General features: G+C 33.4%; 1 protein-coding gene across 1 annotated transcript; it reads right to left on the bottom strand.

Annotated features, from left to right (window-relative positions):
- Positions 1–3,365: 3,365 nt before the first annotated feature.
- On the bottom strand, positions 3,366–15,769 carry LOC123528030 (monocarboxylate transporter 7-like). The gene is made up of 5 exons (XM_045307775.2): positions 15,603–15,769; positions 15,204–15,379; positions 10,656–10,799; positions 7,965–8,785; positions 3,366–7,401 (listed from the first exon to the last, which is right to left on the bottom strand). The coding sequence occupies exons 1-4, from the start codon at positions 15,638–15,640 to the stop codon at positions 8,643–8,645; spliced, it is 501 nt and encodes a 166-aa protein (XP_045163710.2). The 5' UTR covers positions 15,641–15,769; the 3' UTR covers positions 3,366–7,401; positions 7,965–8,642.
- Positions 15,770–16,311: the final 542 nt, after the last annotated feature.

Raw genomic sequence — 16,311 nt, 5'->3', positions numbered from 1 at the left:
CAGATAAGTGCTTGACTCCCTTTTCATGTTCTCATTGCTATAATTATTGTTGAATTAATGTAAATAATAGAATCTGGGTCATCTGTGGCTGATTTGGGTTCATTTTGTGGATAGCTGGATCCCAGCATCACACATTATGTCATACACAAAAGTTAAAAGGAACCAGATATTTGATAGAGCAAGTACTCGATGTAAAACGCTATGTTTAAATTTGGACCAATCAGAAACAAGTTCTAAAATAGCACGTCTGCTGAGGTATAAATAGGTAGATGGATGACAGAGAGGGCATTCGGTATCCAGCGATTGAAGAAGACACATCGAGGATTCAACTAATAATTTATCCCAGTACCTTGAGAAGGAGGTTATTGCAACTACCATGTCAGGGCGGATAAATTATTAAAAAAGAAGAAGTTTGAAGTTCATAGACTAAAGAAGAGTTGCAGAATTTCAACAGGGTTTCGAGCTATAGGGCCAGCGCATAGGCGTTTTACCTTTATGGTAGTTGAATGCTATAGACTATAGCAAATACAGGCTGAGCATCGGAAAGCTGAGACAGAGACCCAGAGTTTTGTAATCTACTGAGAGTAGGAGAGTTCTACCTTATAGACGGTTCAGCGTTATTGGCGAAGTACAGCCAAGGCATTGGGGATAAACCTATGTGGTAGGTAAATGCTACATGTGATAGCAGATAGGCGCTGAACATCCAGGAGTCAGGGCAATTATACAGAGTTGCAACTTCAATTAAGAGGACAGAGGCCGAGCATCTATACGATAGGACTCGTATGTTGTTGATTCAAAGACATTGTCTGACGGAAACTTCAACAAAAAGACTAGTCAAGTATAGAGTCTCCAGCCTATAGGAGTTTGAGCTAATAACTATTAATTGAAGATTGTTAGTTTGAAACATTTAGTGATTTGCCTGATACCTGAAATTATCTAGCTCATAATTGAAAATCATTTACGAATCATTGGTACACGAATCATTTAGGCAAGGTAGCCAGAGGAAAATTAATGTATGAGATAGATGGTCTCACCAGCTATACGTTTCAACAAAGGACATTCTACATAGTTTGTCAGCTAGTCTAAGACGTAACCACCTTAGCGATTGTACCCATTTCATTGTTCAAGATACTAAAGGCGTAGGCACTTCCCTGGGTCATATAACTCGTATCCTGACAATATGGGGGCTCGTCCGGGATCTATATCCAAGGAGGTACAGAGACTAGTGGGTTTAACGTTCTGTTGGTGTACCAGACGGCGCTGTGACTTAAGGTGGTCTGAGCTATATTGAATCTTGTTCCAGACATAGTTCCATCCTAAAGTTCAAAGATGAACTACGATAAATTGGTTGAGATGGGCGAACGTATGGGTCTGTCAGGGACAGAGCTCATAGAATTTGTAGATAGGAAAGAGAAGGAATATACGGAACGTGACGAGCGTATGCAGAGACGAGACGAAGACAGGCGTAGGTTTGAGGCACAAGAAGCCGAGAAGAAATGACTGTCTGAGCTCGAACAGGCCGAGAAGCTACGGCACTATGAGGAACAAAAACGGGATTATGAAGAACAACAGGCCGAGAAGAAAAGATTGTTTGAAATTGAACGTTTGAGGGAAGAACGAGCTTTGAAGGAACAGGAGTTGGAGATGCTTAAAATAAAGGCTGATGCTGGAGCTTCTGCTCGATGGACAGAGATGGCAGAAATTGATTATACGTTTGAAATGCTGAAAGACCTTATAATCAGAGAACAGTTCATCCAAACTTGTTCCAAGGACCTTGCTTTATTCTTAAAGAAAAGAGTTGCAAAGTCGAGAGCTGAGATTACACAGTTGGCAGAACAATACACTGAAGCTCATGGTGGCTCTATCACATCTAACCGGATGAATAGAAGTAATTTTTCATGCAGCAAAAAGCCACAGCCTTCGACCGAGGTTCAGCCAATGTCTCGGCCTACACAAAGAGAAAAACCAGCTTTTAAAAAGCCCATATGTTTTATATGCAATAAGGAAGGTCATATAGCACGAGAATGCAGAGACCTATCCAAGAGGAAAGTAAGAGGTGCAGCTTTAGCTAGTAGGGGATCCTTTGAAGAAAGACAGAGAAATAGGCATGGAATGCAAAATTCTACACCCACAGACTGGAGAAAGGAAGGCAAAGCGCAGAAAGACAGACAGTCGGATGACAGAAAATTTCAGCTTCATGCATAGCTGTACCATTAGATGACCAAAAGGTAAAAGACAACATAGAAAACTTATGTTAGGAGATGGTCAATTCGTTTCGGTCATAACAAGCACCTGTACCATTGATTCAATAACAGGTAAAAGGAACATAGTACTGAAGAAAGGATATATATGTGATAAAGAAGTTCAGGTTTTGAGGGATACAGGGTGTGAGCTGGCAGATGTCAGGAAAGATATCGTATCAGAGTATCAAATGATAGACAGGAAGTATCTTATGGTTGCGATTGATGGACGTCCAAGGACAGTTCCTGCAGCAAAGATACAGGTTGATACACATATATTTTCAGATAAACCAGACAAAAACTGGAAAGCCCGAGAAGAAAGACAGTCTTCATCCGGCGAAGATATAGCTGCAACTGGAATGACGAAAACCCAGCATTCAATAAATTTAGAAACTACGGAACCGTCTGAGCGAACGTTTAATGTTGAGCAAATGAAAATTGCTCAAAAAGATGATGAAACGTTAAAAAAAACTTTAGACTTATGCTACAGATAAAGCGAAACTGAAAACAAAAAGTGGTTTCAGGTTTCGTTATGAAGTGAGGAAAAATGTATTATATAGAATCTTCGAGAAGAAGAATGACAGAGTTGTTAAACAGATAGTAGTCCCAACACAGTTCAGGAGAAGTAGCTCCTAAGTCAAAAGTCAAGGGACACTTTTCAGCTAAAGAGACAGTGGATGAAATACTCACAAGTTTTCACTGGCCTGGTATAACAAATGAAGTAACAAGGTTTTGCCGATCATGTGATGTATGCCAGAAAATTAAGACTGGCATGGCATCAAAGAACAGTAACGGTAGACATGGTTTGCAAGATAATAGGCATCATGATAGAACAGAAAGAAACTGGAGACAATCTGATAACAGACCAGAGTCACACAATTTTGATGATAAAGGATTCAACCTATATCATGAGAGGTCATCTATTAAGTACATGAACAGATGATCACGTTGGCCTAACAGAAAGGGCAAAGATAGAGATATTAACAGACGAGATGATAGGGGTTATAAAGACCATGGCCCAAATAATTCTGAGCATAAGAAGTCATGGAGAGAAAACGACCCGAGAGATGATCTCGGTAACGGGTTTGTACGTAGGTCTGACATAAGCTATCGTGTTAAAGGAGGTTTTGGTGATAACAATTATTACGTCAACAGAAAAGATGACAAGTACTCTTACGATCAGAGAAACAAATGAATATCATTCATGATGATAGTAAAATAAAAAGGTCAGAAGATGAACGTTGTATAATATTCTTGAAATCATATACTTTATGTTGAGTCTTTTAGAGATGTTTGATCTTTGATACATATTTAATCAGTATATTGCTGAATGTATGTTAGTGATAGCAGTGATATATGATTTATGAATATAGAGAAATAGTAAAAAGAAAAGGAGATTTTGAATACAAATTATTCCTTAAGTTTTTGAAAAACTGAAAGTATTTTCTTGAGAAGGGGGCTATTTGTCAGAATAATTTGTATATTTAATATATTGATAGCATAACACATAAGCACAGATAAGTGCTTGACCCCCTTTTCATGTTCTCATTGCTATAATTATTGTTGAATTAATGTAAATAATAGAATTTGGGTCATTTATGGCTGATTTTGGTTCATTATGTAGATAGCTGGATCCCAGCATCACACATTATGTCATATACAAAAGTTAAAGGGAACCAAATATTTGATAGAGCAAGTACTCGTTGTAAAACGCTATGTTTAAATTTGGACCAATCAGAAACAAGTTCTAAAAATAGCACGTCTGCTGAGGTATAAATAGGTAGATGGATGACAGAGCGGTATCCAGCGATCGAAGAAGACACATCGAGGATTCAACTAATAATTTATCCCAGTACCTTGAGAAGGAGGTTATTGCAACTACCCTGTCAGGGCGGATAAATTATTAAAAAAGAAGAAGTTTGAAGTTCATAGACTAAAGAAGAGTTGCAGAATTTCAACAAGGTTTCGAGTTATAGGGCCAGCGCATAGGAGTTTTACATTTATGGTAGTTGAATGCTATAGACTACAACAAATATAGGCTGAACATCGGAAAGCTGAGACAGAGACCCAGAGTTTGGTAATCTACTGAGAGTAGGAGAGTTCCAGCTTATAGACGGTTCAGCTTTATTGGCGAAGTACAGCCAAGGCATCGGGGATATACCTATATGGTAGGTAAATGCTACATGTGATAGCATATAGGCGCTGGGCATCCAGGAGTCAGGGCAATTATATAGAGTTGCAACTTCAATTAAGAGGACAGAGGCCGAGCATCTATACGATAGGAATCGTATGTTGCTGATTCAAAGACATTTTCTGACAGTCAAGTAGAGAGTCTTCAGCCTATAGGAATTTGAGCTAATCACTATTAATTGAATTGAAGAGTGTTAGTTTGAAACATTTAGTGATTTGCCTGATCCCTGAAATTATCTAGCTCATACTTGAAAATCATTTACGAATCATTGGTACACGAATCATTTAGGCAAGGTAGCCAGAGGAAAATTTATATATGAGATATTTGGTCTCACCAGCTATACGTTTTAACAAAGGACATTCTATATTGTTTGTCAGCTAGTCTAAAACATAGTCACCTTGGGTCATATAACTCGTATCCTGACACATACCTTTTTTAATAGTGGTCCGATTTTAAAAAAATCTTTCAGCGTTATGAAAGGCTTGAGGATGGCTTTCATATGAAATTAACTTATTGTGAGACCTTCCTTGTCCTTTAAAATGGTCTTACTACGCTGTTTCAAAAGAAATTGATGATACTTACTGTTAAGTGGTAATGTGTTTTTTTTTTCTCAAAATATGCAGTCAAAAATGTGTATTTAAGTTTCTTGTTAAGTGCCTCGTGTTTTGTGTAGTGTACAGTAGCTTGCTGTCACTGTAATATGTTCTTAATTCTTAGAACGAATTTAAAGTCTATGCCGGTTAAGACGTTTGGTACAAGAATCATGGTTGTGACACTGACAGCTAGTTTGTGAGTATTTTAGATTTTTCATTTAAGGAACTAAAATGTTTAAAACATAAAGTCTTGAAACATTGCTTATTGCTAATGTACCTAGTCTCTAGATCTATCTAACAGATATCTAACAATGTGATTAAAAATTGGTAAACAGCAATGGTGACTCATTGGTTTTAGTGTAGCTTGGTAACAGTAATGTTATAATTATAGTGAAATTTACACATAGTCTCCCATCAACATTATAGTAGTGAGCAGACTAAAGTTTATATGAAATATCAGTGTTGTTATAAACAAACATTATATAATGTTTCCAGCATTAATGCTGTAAAGAAGAGATCAAATATATCACAATAAGATTTGTAGCATTGATACGGTAAATAAACGTAGCATGATAATAATTCAAGCTTAAATGCAATTATCAAATACATTGTATAGCATATTATAATGATTCTATCATACGAGTGATTAACAGACATGTCATAGTAATAATTATAGCAGAAATATGATATACAAACACAGCATAGTATTAATTCTAGCATAAATATGGTAAAGGAAAACATAGCATAGTATTTATTTTAGCATATATAATGGTAAACAAACATAGCATAGTTACTGTATTAATTGTAGCATAAATATTTTAAACAAAAGTAGCAAAGCATTATTTCTAGCATAAATATGGTAAACAAACATAACACAGTATTCATTCTAGCATAAATATGGTAAACAACATAGCATAGTATTAATTCTAGCATCAATATATCAATATTTTAAACAAACATAGCACAGTATTAATTCTAGTATAAATATGGTAAAAACTTAGCATAGTAATAATTCTAGAATAAATATGGTAAACAAAACATAGTACAGTCTTAATTCTAGCATAAAATACAAACATAGCATAATAATGATTCAAGCAGAGTAAATGAACACAACATAAAAATGGAACAAGTATTAACACAATAATCTAACATAGCATTGTAACGATTAAAGTTGAAATAGAGAGAAGTATTCATATATTTAATGAAATTAAAAAAATTACATTTGGATATTGTTAATGGTTATTTCTTACAGTTTTCATACTAAATATTATAAAAAATGTACATTGTCGAATAAATTCATATTTGTTTTCAGTGTTCAACAGCTGTTAGAATTTTATAACATTTGGATTATTGTTTAACACGTTGTTTTCTTTGATCAATAAAGAAATAACAAGAAAGTAAATAATGAAATTCATCTCTAAGTTCGTTAAGGCTACAAAGAAAACATTTCCATTCAGATGATGGAACACCTGTCAGTCTATAATTTCTTGTTGGAAAGGCTGTTATAATTTTACATAAATAATTAGGAAGGGAGTAAAAATACCTGTTTATTTCAAATTTGTCTTTAAATAATTTATGGTTATAACTACTAGTTGGTTTTGATATTAAATCATTCCATTATTGTAAATATTGATCTTTAATCATTTTCTGTTCATTTCAGATTGCTTTTCCCATATACATGTATTTCCAAATCCTTTTTTTCATTAGTATTTTTTTTAAATATACATTAGCAACTTTGATCTTAATTTCCCTTGTTCTGAAATCAATATTTAGTTCGAGGGGTTTAACTCCGCATGTCGCTCAACACGACAAAAAGGGATATATTCATGGACGGAAGTGGAAATGCATGCTACCGTCCGTGCCCTCTAGCCCCGGGTTGAGCAGAACTCAACATTTACAAATGTACCAAGTACAAAAAAATAATAAAAGACATCTACAAATGTATGTGTTCGTACGGCGATGTACATGGAATCTGCAATGATACACTAGTGTGCAATTCAATGAAAAGCCGCGTATGATCAATACATTTAGTTTTAGATCTTTAGTTTTGAAACTCTTCCTGACTAAAAATTAAATTGAAATTTCATATATAAAAATGAAAACTGACATCCTTTTATTTTGCAACTCACATTAAAGTAAATAACTCAACTGGGGAAATACCAGTACATAAAATGTTGCATTTTGAACTCAAACCAACAGAGCGTCGTTCATATTTCTTTCTGGACTTTCTGTAAGTTGAATATTATTTGTTTAGCCTTATTTTTGTCAAGACTTCGGAATATCCACGCTAACATGTACAGGACAGCAGAAACTCCATCTACAGTCATCATTGTTATAAGAACACTTCCGTAGGAATCAGTTGTATCTCTTATCCAACCTGGAAAAAAGGAACGGAATTCATTTATCATTATTTTAAATGTAATAAGCAAAATAAAGACATAACACTTATTTAATTCGACAGTTTAATTTAAAAGAAGTATTTTTCAAGATGCGGTTGGAAAATATAAAGTAAGACAATTTACTTGCTTTACAGATGTTGAATTATCATTAAAATGTCCCATTTATAGGGATTATAAAAGTAAGCTTTCTTTTGTTGCAATCTACTTTATGGAACAGATAAAAGATATGTTGGTAAAGATCTCGAAAATGCTGTCATTTGTTTCATTAATTTATAGATTTGTTACACAAATTACAACTGTTGTAAAGTCCCCAGTGCGTTAGTCAGTCGGTGAACTGCTATAATGCTAATGGAAATATAACTTAATTACAAAATATCTAGCTTAAGTTAATACTAGCAAATGTTTTTTTTAATATCATGTTGTAGACGATAGTGAAACGTAGAATAATATACACCTTTATTTTGCTAAGATTTCTGTCATAACGAAAGAAAGTTAAATGCTTTTATCGACGTAATGTAATGTATGTACACAATATACCTACCAAACAAAGGTCCGGTACCTATTGCAAGCAATCCTTCGATAGTAAAAAGTAATCCGATTGCGACAGGCACAAATTCTTTCTCTACTATTTTTACAGCTGCATTCATTGAAGACGACACTATTCCACCACACCCAACACCAACCAGAGAAGTTCCAGTCATGAATGTAATATGATCATTTTCAAAATATATAATCATCTGACCTATAGCTCCGACCAGGGATGAAAATACAGGATATACGCAAGAGGTTATTCCTTTCTTTTGTTTTAATTACCAGGAACAAGATACGAACCGGCAGAAAAACTTGAATATATCACAAAAGACAGCAGTGCACTTGAATAATCAATCTGTTTCCATAAAGCAATGTCAAGCATCAGGGCTAAATATCCATCTAAAGAACTGAGTAAAATTCCAGTTGCAACAAGTATGAAAAGATAGGGTGTTGACAAATATTTCTTAAAATTAAGAAATTTATTCGATATCCTGTATCGTAAGAATTTGAAGGGCTCTGTTTTCTTTAATAAAACATAGTAATCAATTTCATAGTCATTACGAGGAAATGTTTTGTTATTTTTGGATTTATCTCTATTTATAAAACACATTACAAATAAAACTATTGTGTTTAGAGTGAATCCGCCAAGAATTAGAAAGGTCACTTTTAGACCATATTGTTCTGTTAACTATTCTAAACAATATGGATACGCAATAGAAGCAGCAACATACGAAGTGTTCAGTATCGATAAGCATAAGGTCCTTTGGGATGCAGAAAAGTCACGGTCAATAGCCACGACACAACTGATGTATGCCAAAGATATACCTATACCTGAAATATAAGATCAATCATATTTCCATAATAACGCACGTGGTGATGTAGAATTTCTTAGGTGTTTCTTCTAATTTGATATAGGAACATAGTGCAATGAATTTTTGTCAATTTTTGCTTATCAAGAAATACTAAACTAAGACGTATGCATAAAGTTATTTTATACTAAATATACATGAACAATACTTGTTAAGCTATTAACAATGCCTTAATATATATCTTAAAGAACGCAACCGCCAATACAGACCTTCGAACAGAAATATGGATATGTGTAAATGTAACGTATGTGCGTATGAAAGTCCACAGCGGTTTTTACGACTGTGTACACTTTGTTCCTTTCCATTTACTCATACTAAATCAAGTTTAAATTACGTTTTGAAAGCCTGAAAAATAAATCACACCGCCTTCTCAAAGTTTCTTGTATTTCTGTTGGTCAGTAACTGGATTACAAGAAAAGTTTTACAGTGTATCTAATGTTAGACTTCCGATCAAACTGAAAATTTTGGTATTGTTAATAAATTATTACGTTGGACTTAATATTTCTCTAAGGTAGGACTCAAGAAGTGTCAATTCATGTAAATCTTTCAGAACCTGCAGAAGGTTTTAGCTTTGTGCACCGCCCGGTCCGGTACGAAGTCATTTTATTATTCATTCATGTGAATGATATCCTATATAGTGTTGCCTCTACCTTCTTAATGTATGCGTCAGACTCAAAACTTCTGAATGACTGGAAAAATAACTAGCAGATAGATAATGTTTCATTATAATTTCACCTACTAGCTTTGTAGAGACATTATACAGAGACAGAATACAAGAAATAAATCTTATTGCATATTCAGCAGTATAAAAATATGTTGTTGTTTTTCCCGTGTTTTTCAGCCGTCCAAATGCTTAAATTTGAGGTATATCATAAGTCGTCAAACTAAAGCAAAACCAAACATTGGAGTGGTTGTCAGTGTCGCAGACTTTTAATGGTAGTGACACTATACAGAATAACTCGGATATACTCAGTAAATTGTCTGAAATTTAATAAACAAAAACGCAAACCTATTCGTTTAGGTTTTAAAACCCAAGGAAGCCATACTTTCTCAAATATATTGAAGTGTCTAGGTCTGAAAAGAATCTGATCTTTTGCAATTATAATCTTAGAAGACTCTATATCAAGTGAATAGTGTGCAAAAGTTGCAAAGCAATACGCGTTTTCAAACATAATGATATGAACAGATTTACTTTACAGTTATTTATCCATAATGTGTTAGACCATTAATAAAATATGCTGTGCAAACATTGAATCCCTACTACGTGAATGATATTTAATGTTTCGAAGAGTACAGAGAAATACATCAAGTTAAATCACTGAGTTTGTGGATTTGAAATAAAAAGATCGTTTTGCTCAGATGAATATGTTTAGTCTGAATGGAAGGCGTTTAATAGGTTTTTTGGTAGAAATCTTCCAGTTTTTGACTTAGAAATACATCCTGAAATGTTTTTTTGTTTAAACAATCCAATATTTTATCTGCCAGAGGACTTTTACTCGGGCTTAACAAACCTACACCAAAGAAAGGACTTCTTCTTCGGCAGAAACATTTTCTCCGTTATGATTATAAATGTATGAAATGAATTGTCTGAGAGGGTTGTAAATGCACAGCTGATTAAAGTATTAAAAATGAACACCACTTAAATGTAGCTACGAGAGACATTGGACATAAGAGGCTTTGCCTAACCCTTAGATTCCCGGAAAAACTAAATGTAAATGGCAATTTAAGAAAGTTTTACCTACCCATTACGACGTGCATTTTCATACTGCATGTGTGGGGGCAAAAATCAGTGAATATATTGCATGAAATTGCAAAATGGAAAAAATACATACCAGAGACAAGTCCGATAGTGAGACAGATAATTACAACCTCTTTAGCAAAGAATAATAAGCAAAACCCCAATGAAACCATCACGCTCGCTAGAAACGTTGCTATTGGTAGTCCTACTTTAGATATGATGACTCCACTGACGGCACCTGAAGAAATATAGTTAATGCGTTATCTTGTCTGAAGTATTTATAATTCGTTATATTGCTTGAATATTTATAAAATGCGTTATCTTGTTTGAAATGTTTATAAGGCGTTATCTTGTCTGAAACATATACATTCTTGTTTAAAATAGCTATGCGTTACTTTGTTTGAAATATTCATATTTGCGTTATTATGTGTGATTGTTTGAAATATCTATAATGCGTTATTTTGTTTGAAATATTTATAATTCGTTTTCTTGTTTGTACCATATCATTACATAAATACATGGGAAGAAATAATTTATTGAATACATTTTACATTTGAACCTTATTTGGCACGGGTCTCAAAACAAAAAAAAAAAAACAAAAAAAAACAAGGATAACAAGAAATATCTTTAAAAATGATGGTCGGCGAATTGTAATAAGGAAAGAAGTTTATGAATTTTTCATCTAACATTAATCTTTCATCTAACATTTTTCAAATTGCAAAACTAAACACCGCACTTTAACAATTTAAATGGTTCTCTTTTAATTTTTCGCAAAGGTTTCGTAGGGTTGCAATTATGTTTCGTTTATCCTTAGACGAATAATTACAGCAGTAGTTTGATGAAGATTCATGAAGCGGTTCATGCGAAGAGGTCATTAAACGTGTTTATATTTTTAGCTAAATTGGTCCCTATCCCCATTTGTAACAAAATAGCAGGAGACCTTAAGATCTTGTTACACATCGAGTTTGATAAAAATCCATTACATTTTAGTGATTAATGCAAAGAAAGGCGTATCTACTTTTAGCTATAGTGGTCTGAAATAGGGCCCAAGTTCCTATATAAATAAATTTGGAAAAGGACCTTATAATGATGCTCCAGACCAAGTATGACAAAGACCCACCAAGCTGTTCATGAGACGCTGTATAAAGGCATTTCTAGTTTTAGCTCTAGCAGCCCCTAAAAGAGGTCAAATGTCCCAGCTGAACAAAGTTGGCTGCGGGCCTAAGAAAGATGCTACAAATCAAGTTTGATTAGAATACATGAGAAAAAATCAATTAAAGGATTTTTTTATTTATTATTTTTATTTATTTCTAAAATAGGCCAACTGATCCCGCTTTAACAAATGCATATTCGCTATTCATGAATCTTTGGACAATGACGTCACACCTATAAAAAAGTGAAGGTCAAGCAAAACATACAATTGTAATTATTCTAATATTTCTATTTCATAAGCAAAGTTTGACCGTAGTCATATCACATAGATAAACTTATGCAGCGTACCTTCGTTTCAGTGTAATGAGATTCAGTCATTATATAGCATATACATAATAAAACAAAATTTCAACTGAGTTCAATATTTGCATACCATACTAAAGAAAAATATTCATATATAATAAATCAGTTAAATAATTTATAACAAATATATCAAAGCAAACAAGTACTCATTTTAATATGCAATCTGAAAAAGGCACAAAAGCAAGAAAACCTTTTCATATACAGACGACAATTGTAACAAGGAAAATCTTTTAAAAATCACTTCTCTACATAAAAGAATCTTATCACACCCTTTTTCATGTGATACGCAGACCGTATTCAGCTCTTTCTTTAATTTGATATATGTTGGTATTTGAACAGGTTTTTATCATATTTATTAAACTTACTTCCTTACTTAAATCAACAGAGTGAAAGAAATTGACACTCTCGTCCAATCAGGCAGAGTGGTGCATAAATCTTCCATTTTGATAAATTATCTATAATGCGTTATCAAGTAGTTTGATTTGCAAACTGAAGTCACGTGGCATAGGTAACGAATTCGTTCTTAGACGACTTTCGCCGAAAAATCCAATAGGAAAAGTCACATGTAAAGAATGCAACCGTGCATTTATAAATAGTTCAAATAAGATATATACCAAGTTAGCAAAGTTATGAAAAACAGTGGTCAAGCGTTTAGACAGTCCATGAAGAATAATTATTTTCTTATACAAATGTATTATGAGGATGTTTGTATCTCCTTTTATGTGCAAAATACACGGAACACTTGATATCTGTTACGCTTTCTTCTAATGCTAGTGAAACATGCACAATACATATAAATGTTAGAAACTGTGATAATATGTCAGGGTGTTGTCAATACTATTAGACTTTTGCGCTTAAGGTAGGTCAAAATGTGTTGTCACATTCTTCACTGTATTAAGTGCACACTGTTCATGAAACTCATAAATATTGTTTCCTTCCTGTAGGTCATGGACATGGTTGATAATGGTAAATATTATTCAAGTAAAAGCGGAGTTATCGCCTTTGATACTGTCAAAACCTTACCTTGTTACAGTATCATCAAGTCTTTAATTTATACAAGTTTTCTAGTGAGAGCTTAAGGTAGTTCTGCACGTTTGATAAACCGGAAGTAATGGCGTGACGTCATTTATCCGGAAAACGTAGAACAAAACCTGGATTCGGCGTACCAAAATGAAAATCATTTTATGAATTTATGTCAACAAGTGAGTGAATTTATTACAACGGAATCGTAAGCATCTTTTTGAAGTTAAAATGTAATATCAAAACATCTGGCACGTTAGTCCGAAAAATTCTTAAAATTAGCTTGAAATGTGCGGATCTATTTAATCGTAGACAGATATCTAAAAAAAAAAAAACGAGCACATGGACCTATACATTTTATTTCACCATGTTATAGGCCGTATAGTATGTTTATTAACGCCTGTGAAAAGTTTAATTAAAATCTACATTGTAGAAAAATTCTATTCGCGAAAATTCATCATAGTTGTGCTTTTCCCGTAGACTCCCATTATGAAAACTTGAGTGAAGTTAATTTTTGTCAAATCAGTCTAGCAAAAAATCGAGCACACGACCCTACGTTTTTTATTTGCCGAATGTTCTAAGTGTATTCTGAAGTTTTGAAAAATTGGGTTTTAGTCAAATTCTATATTATAGAAAATTTTCTGATCCGAACGTGCAGAACTACCTTAAACGCAATCATGTCCTATATTTAAGCAATACAATAAAAATAATATGCAGTAGTGACCATGAATAACAAAATAGAGTAAACGGTACAAAGGACAGACATATATCATAATAATATGCGCGTGCATTTAAATGAGTGCTGACTTAGATGAAAATTTTATAAATTTGAAAAACAGTACAGCTCGAATGTGTAAACAATCCAGATCTAATATCATAACCATATTTTATACTGTTTATCACATTACTATCTATTTGACCGACCAAATCAGTAACAGCTTTTATAGTGAACTGCAAGTATATCATACATAATTATTTTTGATTTAAATAAACGTTCGCCATCATTTCAAAGGTATTCATGGGTCGTATTTTGGGTTTCGTTTTGGGGAGGCTGCGTTTTTGGAACATGGCATTCCCTGTTTGATATTTTTCTTTGTTTTTTTTTTTAAGATATTTTTTTAGATAATTTTGATAATGCTAATTCACGTGTGAAATGTGTGTGAAATTTTTGCTCGTGAAACGCTTTTTCTCCGAATCTTTACAAATGCTGTACACATTTTGCTTTTATGCTAATATGATATCGCGTGCTTTGTAAAATAATCATTGACCAAAATTTAAAATGAAAAATGCCCAATAAAGATTATTTTTAGAGGATCAATTCAAAACGAATCAAGATAATTTTAGAACTTGAAATTCATATTACAACCTTCGGAGGTCTTTAAAAAGATATATCTAATTTCACCCTATTCTTTTCCATTGAAAATTATGACGTTCATTTCGTATGAACAGCAAAAAGAAAGCTAAAAAGTAACGTCAACGCTGCATACAGATAACGGGCCACTGTTTTAACGACGTCCGCATATAGTCAGGGAAAATGTTCCTTAGATAACGTCTGAAGTTTATTTCGTATGAACAGCAAAAGGAAAGGCGCGAAAGTTACATCAACGCTCCATAGATATATCGGGCTGCTGTTTTAACGACGTCTGCATTGCATATAGTCAGACAGAACGTTCCATAGATGACGTCGCAGCTATTCCGTCTGGTAAACAGAATGGCCGGGAAGCTGACTGTAATGTTAAATGCAACAAAGTTTGTGAAATTTATAATATAATCTTGCTTACAAATGGAAAAGAAATATAATGTAAATATAAGAAATGAAACTTTTTTTCGGTGTTCATGCGGAATGAGCGACAGAATAAGATCGGCAAATTAAACATGAATCGCTTCATGGATTTTCCAATCCTATGCAGTAACTGTTGTTCATTTCACATGAACACCGAAAAAAATATCATTTTTTAAGTATATAATGTATTGTTTTTTATGTCTTTTGTCTAATGAGAAAAATAGAAGAAAAAACACTTGCAACGGAAAACAGTAGGCTTTTAAACATTTATGTTTCGTCGCATGTATTTTAGATGTTTAAAATTTTGAACAAGATTTTTGTTACCAAAGCCTAGTGTGACTCCAGTAAGAATGGACTGTACAGTTGCTGTTGCAGCGCGATCTGTATTAAAGGTCTCCATCATTGTAACAAACATGGCACCGAAAGAAAACACAAGACCAAAATCAATCATTGTCACTGCTGTAGCAATCAAAAGAAAGATCCATCTGTAACTCTCACGTCTAAAAAGAATCATTCAAAACTGTTTCCAGAACCTATTTCATAGCATTTCTGTTATCTCAGAATTTATGTTTTAAACAAAAGCATGCATTACTTTACATAATTGCCTTAATATGTTATTTTACGTAAATATGAATGATTTTAAATTCTTGTACTTCCATGTGCTGTCAATGTAATCCGACCAAATGAACAAATAGGAAATAAGATTCGTTATAGAGTGCATACCTGTGTGTTCGTTTAAGTTCTGCCATAGAAATATCCATATTATTTTCAAGTATATATATCCAACTTTTAAACCGCTTTATATGAAATGTAAAACGCAAGTAAAGTGAAGGTAGACACAGTAGCGCTTTTTGAAAGTCTAAACGAACAAATACAGGGATGTGGCTATGTATTTTCTTGGCTTGTGTTATCACTAGGACGTGACACAATCTTATTACACCGGTACTGAAGAAGCTACATTGATTACCAGTGAAATAAAGGATACGGTACAAGAGTTCTGATCCAGACCTTTCAGACTACATGATATGTTCTTGTCTTTATAAGACATTGTACGCCTAAGTGTCTTGGAATATCGGACAATGGATGTAAACTAAATCCTAAGGATTTTCTCAAAATTGTTTTCATTTCATGATGGAATTATTCATTAAAACGTATATTTAGATTTTTCTCAGTTATTAACAATCTGAAATTTATATTTCAATGTACTCATTTGTCCAGTGTAAAATAGGCAAATCTTGTTTTATGTAATAAATGTACTTGTTTGATTTAAAAGACAAATGCAGTGAATAGTTTAACAAATCGCAACCCCCACAAGCATATTCATTTTGAAACAAATATCACAATGTCGTCTGTTCTTTTTTCTTTGCCGTGAACTGCTGTTTATTAAATAATTACTATTGTTCGAGGAATAGCCCTTCATGGTGTTTATAGA

The sequence above is a fragment of the Mercenaria mercenaria genome, chromosome 14, assembly GCF_021730395.1.
Source record: "Mercenaria mercenaria strain notata chromosome 14, MADL_Memer_1, whole genome shotgun sequence".
NCBI classification, from domain to species: Eukaryota; Metazoa; Mollusca; class Bivalvia; order Venerida; family Veneridae; genus Mercenaria; species Mercenaria mercenaria.
The sequence above is the reverse complement of the archived record's forward strand: the minus strand, read 5'-3'. Positions and strand labels throughout refer to the sequence as shown.